The sequence below is a fragment of the Perissodus microlepis genome, chromosome 20 (assembly GCF_051167445.1).
Source record: "Perissodus microlepis isolate ML-2025 ecotype Zambia chromosome 20, ASM5116744v1, whole genome shotgun sequence".
Taxonomy (NCBI): Eukaryota; Metazoa; Chordata; class Actinopteri; order Cichliformes; family Cichlidae; genus Perissodus; species Perissodus microlepis.
The window spans coordinates 25465261-25475768 of NC_140480.1; the positions used below are offsets into that span (position 1 = coordinate 25465261).

The following is a 10508-nucleotide window of genomic DNA, read 5'->3' on the forward strand; positions in this document are numbered from 1 at the left end:
TATCGTTTTGCTTAAAACTATGGAAACTTCTAGGATAAATAAACGATAAATTGTTATATATACTTTAAGTGATATTCCTTATGTTGTTCTTTTCTTCTTCTTATCATTATTATTAGTGAATAATTTATTATTTATTTGTGAATTATTATTATTGGTATTTTAATTAGTCTGCCAGTTAATTACTGTTGTATACGCGTAGAAGATGTTTTAATTACCGTCCACATTTTTCAGTCACGGAGACTCAGGATGCAATCAGGTGACATGCGCACTCGACCCTGTTACCGAGTTTGTTATGATAAGTCAAGGCCTCGGACTAAATTAGGAGCCAACCCCCCGTGTTTATCCGGGCGAATCCCGTAATGGAGGGCATGGACCTGGACCAGGAGCTCATGCAGAAATTCAGCTGCATGGGTACAACAGACAAAGATATCCTCATATCAGAATTTCAGAGACTTCTTGGGTTTCAGCTAAACCCCGCAGGATGCGCCTTCTTTCTGGACATGACCAACTGGTGAGCTCGGGGACTCGTATGGCCTGCTGTTTGGTTAATGTTAGATAATATATAATGTGTACCAGCTAGCTTTCTGTGTAGCAGCATTTTTTGTACAAAGATAGCCTGCCTGAAAAATAAACAAACAACAGAAAATATCTCTGAAAGTTTTGTCCTCGCAGAACAAAAGCGTTTACGTTGGCCATAGAAGCGTCGGCTCAGTGACGGCTAACGACGTTGAAGAAGCGTAACTAGCTGAGTCAGTGTGACTCCGACTTTTGATTGCCTGTAACAGACACAGTGAAGGGTCGCAAGATTTGCATACCGGTGGAAATTTCCGTTGAAACAAATACTTTTTCGTTTAGGCACAACATAGCACCGAAGCGGATGCTGTATTTGACAAAAAACACGTTTACGTGTGTTAGCCTGTTGTTAGTCACCACTTTTATTCTGAAAAGCTAGGACGTACAGGATAGCTAGCTAACTTAAACTGAACTAACCGGATAGTTAGTATTTATTTTACAGTCTTTTAACTTGTTATTCAGTGAGTTACATGAGTACCCTTTAAGTTTAAGATACCCGTTACCTTTATTGTCGATACAACTACAGTACATTGTGTCTATACTTTATTACGTAATCCATCTACATTGAAGTTGCAGAGACGGAGCTCAAAGATCACTGAAGCTCAGAGATCTGGTTGCGCAAACCAGATCAATCTTAGCCTGACAGAATGTATTTCAGTTTTTTCACGTACGGAGGGTACTTGACAAGTCTTGTGTTTTTTAGGAAAAATGTGACTTCCGGTGGCATGTTTTAACAGTGAAACAATTCGCGGTGCCATTGCAGCGTACGGAAGCGAAAATGAATGTGCTGCTGAGGGGAAAGGCCATTTTGAAGTCATCCCAAAAATAGATTTCTCTGCGCATATGCGGCGATGAGCCAGCTAATGCGGGTCTGTGGAAGATCAACCGTTCCAGCAGTGCGCTCACTGGGAGTGGGGCTGTTGTAGTATCACGTGATCTCGCTGCTCTGCAACGGGGTTTCTAAAAATAAAAACTGCTGGTTTATGGATGACCTGGTGTCACGGGAAGAACCTATCCTCAATGTGTCATACAGAAGCGTGATCTGTCTCCTTGTGATGCCTGATGATGGGGATGATTTTTGTCAGTGTACAATTACTAACTTTAAATGAAGTATGGAAAAAAAAAAAAAGCAAAAAAAACAAACAAACCCCCAAATGGCTGAATTTAACCTTCACATGTGTGGAACGGCTATAGCCTGTAGAATCATTTATCAACCAGCTGTAAAAACTGAGGCGTTACTTCTGCAACTGTATTATAAGTGAATATTTAGATTTACTCTAATTTCTGGTTTTTCATTCTTAGGAATTTACAGGCAGCCATTGGAGCCTATTATGACTTCGAAAGTCCCAACATCAGTGCACCCTGCATGTCCTTTGTAAAGGATGTGACGATTGGTGAGGGTGAATCCGTTCCACCTGACACACCTTTCACAAAGACCTGGAGGATACAGAACACTGGTAAGTCAGCTAGAATAAGAATAACACTTGTGTTGGAAAATAAAATAGTAACAGTATTTCCCAATGGTTGACTGCTTTGATGGGGTGGGTTGTCTGCAGTGGAGACTAATGTTGGTCTGTCCAGTTTTGGCTTTAGATGAGTAGCACTTGTTGGGAGCTATTATTTTACCTCTAGTTGGCTAGAGAGTTGTTGTCAAGTGGAGTATAACTGTGTTTTCATCAGCATCACTCAGACATGCACATAAACACTGTGCATGTCTGTTGACCGCAGATATACTAAAGTGTCATTATAAGTGACTGCAAAATGCATGCACCGCTGTGCTCTCAAACCCATTGATTTCATTGGCAAAACAGTTTGTCACTGGACAAACCGCAGCACTCAACTTGGGAGTGCTTAAAGACACTGTGGTCATATTTTAACAGATATGAACTTGGGCAAAAACACTGTAATGACTGCCTGAAATTGTTTCTTCTTGTAGGCTGACCTGTGTGTAAGGCCAGTTTACATTTCTTATATCATCCTCCTAATAGCTTTACAGCTGTATTAAACCTGTGGAGGTACATAGGAAAAGAGATGCAGATATTGCACAGGAAGTTTTGAAAAGTGCCTATTTTGCTCTGTCCTTCAGCGCGCCCAACAAACAGCATATTGAATCCAACTGCAAGCACATTGCACGTGGCATCCTGTGCAAAGGCCCTATTGTGTTTTCAACGAATCTCATTTTATTTAAATAAGGTGGCATTACGTGTTACATAACTGAACTGTGGCTCTTTTGATTCGCTTTTCTTGTGTCAAAAATGTTAGGAAAAAAAATGTAACTTTTCAAGCAACAGCAAATCACTTGTTTATTTAAATGCTGCAGCTCTGCCTCTAGCCAACCAAAGCACATTATATAAAAATATTACAAAAGAATGAGGTAGTTGGTTGAGCAGCCTGCCATTCAATACTGATCTAAAATAGAAGCTGATCATTGGTTAGTAATCACTCTATCGTATATGAATACAGTTCGTAACAAGCAAAATTGTCTGTTTGTCTTCCAGGTGCAGAGTCATGGCCTCCAGGAGTTTCTCTTAAGTATGTTGGAGGAGATCAGTTCGGCCACATAAACATGGTGATGGTGCGTTCTCTAGACCCGCAGGAAATGACTGATGTCAGTGTGCAGATGCATAGTCCTGTATCTCCGGGTATGTACCAGGGCCAGTGGAGAATGTGCACAGCTACCGGACTTTTCTATGGAGGTGAGAACTACAACTTTACTTAAAAAATGTTAAATGGAGTTACTTATTGTGATGATAAGTAACTTAATTTTTATGATAAGTAACTCCATTTATTTATTTATTTACATATTAACTTTTTTGTTTTGTTTTTTTAAATGTTTTTGCTATAAGACAGTCAAAATGTGTTTCCTGGTTGATTCTGATGGCATAGGATTAGGGGGATTTCCTTCAGAGCTAAACAAGGGGTTGGAGCCATAAGTAATATATCAGCTGCTAGGGCTGTTCGATATAACGATATATATCGGATGACGATATAAAAACATCTATAGTTTCATTTTACGCTATTGTTTGTTTCGTGGTGTTGCAAAATAAACTGTTTACGGCAATATTTTTTTCATCGTTTTGATCGTCACTGTAGTGGCTATATTAATTTCTTAAAGTTCTCTCTTTCTCATAACCACGCTATGGATGGACAAGCGCCTGTTTTTATGCGTTGTCATTAGCAACAACAATGGTAAAACCATCGCGTGTCCGCTTGTTTATTTTCCACATAAACCTTTCACAATAAAGCTCAAGATCCTGTTGAGACTTTTCAAAATAAACTGAATCACGTGAAAGAGTATGCAGAGTATTTACGGATGAGAAGCAAAAAAGAGCCGCCATGTGCTAAAAAATAAACCTTAGACTCAAACGTTAGAACAGGCTTTCCCCCGCAGCACGCCGTGTAATAAATACTCACGAAGAAAACGGCGGCCGTTACAACTTATGTCAAAAAATGTATCGTTTCATGCATCAGTTAAAACACTCGACTCCAGGTACATGACGCCCAGCTGGAAACACTTCACGCAATTCCAGCTACCCGAGATTCACAGAATTTACAGAAAATGTTAAATTTTTGTGATTTATATCGTTATCAGGACGATAGATGTCTTATATCGGGATATGAGATTTTGGTCATATTGCACAGCCCTATCAGCTGGTACAAAAAAGAGAGAAAACTAGAAATATTAGGTAGGAAGACTTTAATAGACCTACAGCTAGGGGATAACTTACCTAAGGTGCAAGTAAGTTATCTTCAATAAATGGAATTTCTTGAATAAAAAGAAAAAGTGACTCTAATGAAGTAACGTCATCTTTTTGTCATGCTAACTTACTGTTCAAGGTTTAAATTCTATTGTGGAAGCACTGTGGTTGAAGCACTGCTACGCAGATGGTTATTCTTCAGAGCTTTGTTGGAATCTTATTTGGTCTTGGACTTTTAGACAGATAAGTCAAGCTATTTGTAGAGTGCCTTTGTTTGGGGTTTTTGGGCTTTGTTATGTATACACAGAAAAAAAATGTTCAAATCAAGTAAATCTTATTTATATACCTTGATATCACATTACAGTTTTGCCTCAAGGGGCTTTACACAGCACGCAACAACCCTGTCATTAGACAGTTAATTAAATTAGTCACATTTTGTTTATATGTGATTCATGGCTTACGTAAGCTGCTGACACTGAATTATACATGTCGTCCAGGCTTACTTTGTGTTGACTCTACAAAACCTAAAACCGTAGTCAGAGATAATGGTGTTTCGACAGTGGTTATCAGCTTTCTTTGTTATCTCAGACCTTTTGCTGATGGAAACGCTGTATATAACCTACTCCAGACAAGACTAGACATGCATTTACCATTAGTTACCATGGTGATCTAGGCAGGTAAAGCGAGACCCACTGTTGGGATGCTAACAGCTCGAACATTAGGATCACCATACATTGCTAACCCGTTAATTTCGCTACATAGTACAATGTGCCGTGCCGCAGTAACAGGGAATTATTAGCACTTAATCTTCATTAATGAAGATTAAGTGCTAGATCATTTTGTATGGATGTGCTGCAATAAAATTATTAATTATTTATCATTAAATTAATTGATTTATGTCCTATCAGGATGTCTCTAAAGTCTTCTCTACTTACAAATTAAGCTGGAGAGGGATGTTGAATTTAAACACTGGGCTTTAATATTTCATCCACCTGTTCATCACAATTATTTCCCACCTAAAATAGTTTCATGCTGACTTAAGGAGTAAGAAGAGGGCTGCAGATCAGAATCACATTAAATCTTTGAGGATACAAGGTGTAAAGTGTAGTCCAGCCTAATTATTATACAGTAAATATTTTGTTACAGTTTGATTTATGGGTATTGGGTAATATCCTGCATATAGACACAGGTTTAGTTACATGTTATGAACTCTATGATTATGTTTAAGCACACCATTGTCTATTTACAGATGTAATTTGGGTGATCCTGAGTGTGGAGATTGGAGGCCTCCTTGGTGTCACACAGCAGCTTTCCTCTTTTCAAGCTGAGTTCAACACCCAGCCTCATCGTAACCTGGAAGGAGATTATAACCCCTTCGCCTCACCAGAGAAAAACAAGTGCCCTAACAGCAACAACAACAGCCTTCGCGATGACAGCAACCATACAGTTGCAGAGGAACATTGGGAGGGAAGCCCAAACCAGCTGCAGCAAGACCAGAATGGACTTTCACAAAACTCTGTGGATATATTAGCAAACAGTCTACAAAGCAATCTATCAGTAGTCTCTTGCAACCAGGTGAGACATATCACAGAGCAACAACATTGTCTGTGCACGTTAATGAGGGTTGAATCACGCGGAATCTTCTGTGGACAAAATTAAAAAGTCAACATTTGCCTTTAATAGATTATCCCGAGTGGTGGTGTGCTCAGAGCACGTATTAGAACTAAATGCAAAGTTTACCAGCTGTAATTTTGCAGTGTTGGCCAGGACAGCTCCATGCTGTTGTTGGTATGGCACAGACTAATGTAGCTATACTGAAAAATATAGACTTTAGACACCGAAAATCTGTAAAGCTGCTGTTTAGCAAGTTCAATACAGGGAGTGCAGAATTATTAGGCAAGTTGTATTTTTGAGGAATAATTTTATTATTGAACAACAACCATGTTCTCAATGAACCCAAAAAACTCATTAATATCAAAGCTGAATGTTTTTGGAAGTAGTTTTTAGTTTGTTTTTAGTTTTAGCTATTTTAGGGGGATATCTGTGTGTGCAGGTGACTATTACTGTGCATAATTATTAGGCAACTTAACAAAAAACAAATATATACCCATTTCAATTATTTATTTTTACCAGTGAAACCAATATAACATCTCCACATTCACAAATATACATTTCTGACATTCAAAAACAAAACAAAAACAAATCAGCGACCAATATAGCCACCTTTCTTTGCAAGGACACTCAAAAGCCTGCCATCCATGGATTCTGTCAGTATTTTGATCTGTTCACCATCAACATTGCGTGCAGCAGCAACCACAGCCTCCCAGACACTGTTCAGAGAGGTGTACTGTTTTCCCTCCTTGTAAATCTCACATTTGATGATGGACCACAGGTTCTCAATGGGGTTCAGATCAGGTGAACAAGGTGGCCATGTCATTAGTTTTTCTTCTTTTATACCCTTTCTTGCCAGCCACGCTGTGGAGTACTTGGACGCGTGTGATGGAGCATTGTCCTGCATGAAAATCATGTTTTTCTTGAAGGATGCAGACTTCTTCCTGTACCACTGCTTGAAGAAGGTGTCTTCCAGAAACTGGCTGTAGGACTGGGAGTTGAGCTTGACTCCATCCTCAACCCGAAAAGGCCCCACAAGCTCATCTTTGATGATACCAGCCCAAACCAGTACTCCACCTCCACCTTGCTGGCGTCTGAGTCGGACTGGAGCTCTCTGCCCTTTACCAATCCAGCCACGGGCCCATCCATCTGGCCCATCAAGACTCACTCTCATTTCATCAGTCCATAAAACCTTAGAAAAATCAGTCTTGAGATATTTCTTGGCCCAGTCTTGACGTTTCAGCTTGTGTGTCTTGTTCAGTGGTGGTCGTCTTTCAGCCTTTCTTACCTTGGCCATGTCTCTGAGTATTGCACACCTTGTGCTTTTGTGCACTCCAGTGATGTTGCAGCTCTGAAATATGGCCAAACTGGTGGCAAGTGGCATCTTGGCAGCTGCACGCTTGACTTTTCTCAGTTCATGGGCAGTTATTTGGCGCCTTGGTTTTTCCACACGCTTCTTGCGACCCTGTTGACTATTTTGAATGAAACGCTTGATTGTTCGATGATCACGCTTCAGAAGCTTTGCAATTTTGAGACTGCTGCATCCCTCTGCAAGATATCTCACTATTTTTGACTTTTCTGAGCCTGTCAAGTCCTTCTTTTGACCCATTTTGCCAAAGGAAAGGAAGTTGCCTAATAATTATGCACACCTGATATAGGGTGTTGATGTCATTAGACCACACCCCTTCTCATTACAGAGTTGCGCATCACCTAATATGCTTAATTGGTAGTAGGCTTTCGAGCCTATACAGCTTGGAGTAAGACAACATGCATGGAGAGGATGATGTGGACAAAATACTCATTTGCCTAATAATTCTGCACTCCCTGTAGATTGGACTTTTTCTGGTCATGTCAGCACCTTTTAAAATCTACTTTTAATGTTTGCAGTTGCTAAACAGGAAATACCCTACGCCTCTAGTCACACAGGCGTAGAGATTAGTTGGTGATGCCCTTGCTGAGTGGGTGCTGGAAGTTGCTAACAATCACTGAATTAGTTGCAGTGACTGTAAACTGTGAAGCTATGTTTTCTGTCTGTTGTTGGTCTACTACTACTACTACTACTACTACTACTTTTTTTTTTTTTTTAATCCTTTCTCTTTGTTGCAGGGTATACAGGAGCCCTATCCATTTGGGCACTCTTAAATCATGGGACTTGTGAAGGAGTGAAGCAGCACTAAAATCATACCTCTGGAGTCTGTCACACCAACAAAAGAAAGAAGAGGTTCGTCAGTAGAGTGGAGAGTGTGGAGATTCAAAAACACTTTATGCAAAGTCCAGTTAGACTGAATATCCGGAGGCCAACGCTCCTGACATGCAGCTCAACCAACATCCTGCACCCACTGTATGCACGTGTGAATGCTAAGTTAAAAATGAGTGCTATGAGTCTTCTGAGTGATAACTTTTTTCTTTTATTTTTCAAAAAAAATAATAATTTTTTTAGCAGTCAGAGTACCCATTAAACAGATGACAGGAGTGTGTGAATGTTTGTGTATTTGTGTGTGGATTGTGCAACATGAAAAAAGAGAATTTGGAGGAAAAGCCATTCACTTTGCCAACTGATTCTCCGGTTTCTACTCTGATTTATTGGTATGTTGATTGGGTTTGTGGACTCTTTGTTGTCTAGACTACTAAATTCCTGAAACATAATTTATGCATTTTTAAAGAAACAATATTTTCCAAAAGCTTATTTGAAGGTTAGATAAGTCTAAACTGTGTTTTTCATGCCACATACAGTATGACCAGTATTTTGTAAGCCGTTAGCTGGAAGTTTAGAAACAGTGCAGCTTATTTAAACAAGAGGGAATTGGCCAAATTGAAGCTAAGATCAGAGAAACAGAAGTCTCATACATTAATTACAAATCTTTTCTGACATAAATTTATTTTGTATTATTGGTAAATGTTCCTGACGTCATAGTTATACATACATTAATTCATAAAAAGTTTTAAAAAACTAGATTCCTGGAAAGTATAAGATGCGTAATTCAAGTCATATAAACAGAAGTAAAGACATAATTTCTCATTATGAATCCGTTTGGTTGTTTGTTTACTGCTTCAAATTCAACTTAAAGCTGTCTTGGAAATGTTTTTTAACATATTAAGTTGAATGTAAATGATGAATGTAGAAGGGGAAAATTCTTTTGGAAACATATAAATTTACCCAAAGATTCTTAATGGGATATTTTCATTCAACTGTCAGTTTTATTCATGTTATTGTTGGTTTTCATCTCGTTAAATTTATGTTTGAGAAGTTCCATTTAAAAGACTACAAACAGTCTCATTGATATTTCTCATTTAATCACACGCTTGATTATTTTTCTTTATCACCAATCAAATAATTGATTCATATCTTCTTCTTTTTTTTAAGTAATGTTATTCAGCATTTACTTACTTGCTAATCTATGCACTGAGTAATGAACCCCAATGGCAAGGCCTCAGTGTACCTTTTCTCCTTGGTAAGAAGGTGTGTTTTTTTTTATGCTGTGTGTTAGATCCCTGCCATACCCTTTTATGTTGAGGCCTGTAACCTGATGAGTTGACGTGAGAACACCGTTCAGCTGACACTTGAGGATCCATGAGATCTAAATGTTGCTTAGAACAATGTGCATTTCCTGTTAATAAAGAGAGAGATTAATGTTTATCTTGCTATCAGAGGTAGTTATTGTCAATTTAATGTAATATTGCAAAGTTTCCACTGGCCAAAATGAATTGCAGAATGAATCAGTTGGCATTAGACTCAAACAGCAGCACATTTAGGTGAGTGAGAAGCAAACAGATGAAAGCTTATTTCTGGTATGTTTGATGAATGTTTGTATGATTAAATTATCAGTGAAAATGAAAGCCTGTGTGGTCATGCTTTTCATGGTTTTATGAAGCGACTCACTAGCAGATTCCAAGAAAGAAAATTAAACCTTTAAATAATGGCTGTTATGATGGCGGCTGTATGTTTTACTATGAGAAAGTGTAAAGATTTAAAAAAAAAAAAAAAAAAACCCTCAGGAATATTTCCAGCACCTTGTTGAGTCTATGACATGACAAATTAACGCAGCTCTGAATGCAAAAGTTTGTCCAACTCAGTGCTAGCAAGGTGTAACTAGTGAACGTATGTACAAGGAACAAAAATGTGTCTAATACTTGGTGATTCCATCATTAATCTTAAAAGGGCTTTGCCATCTGTGACAGATTTTAAATGCTGATTATTAACTGAAAAAAAGAAAACCGCAAATTCTTCAGCCTATATAACAGTCTATATTTATATATAACGCATATATAAATATAACTTTCTTGGTGTCTTGGTGTTTTGTGAACACATGTGACATAGGTTGGATGATACTACTGATGAGATTCATAAATTCTCTGGATTGCTCGGAGAGCTGAAATGTATTTATCAGACACATCTGGCATTTTTAAAGTTAAAATAGTCGCTACAAGTAGTTGAAGTTGCTGCAGTGAGTTTATTTATGAAGGGCCAATGAGAAGAAAAGGAGAAAAAGTTTAAAATGCTTGTTTGGAGTCCAAGAATTAAAAAGATGTGCTTGAAAATCAGCATAACACATCCACAAAAGATCCACCTGAGTGTTGGACAGTCAGATCCCGGAGCGGCATTACTGCTCAGCTTGCAGTGTAGCA

General features: G+C 38.5%; 1 protein-coding gene across 1 annotated transcript; it reads left to right on the forward strand.

The window, feature by feature from the left end:
• Positions 1–256: 256 nt before the first annotated feature.
• LOC146364638 (protein ILRUN-like) lies at positions 257–9719 on the forward strand. Its single transcript, XM_084917703.1, has 5 exons — positions 257–511; positions 1876–2030; positions 3072–3269; positions 5521–5846; positions 7989–9719. The coding sequence occupies exons 1-5, from the start codon at positions 360–362 to the stop codon at positions 8022–8024; spliced, it is 867 nt and encodes a 288-aa protein (XP_084773829.1). The 5' UTR covers positions 257–359; the 3' UTR covers positions 8025–9719.
• Positions 9720–10508: the final 789 nt, after the last annotated feature.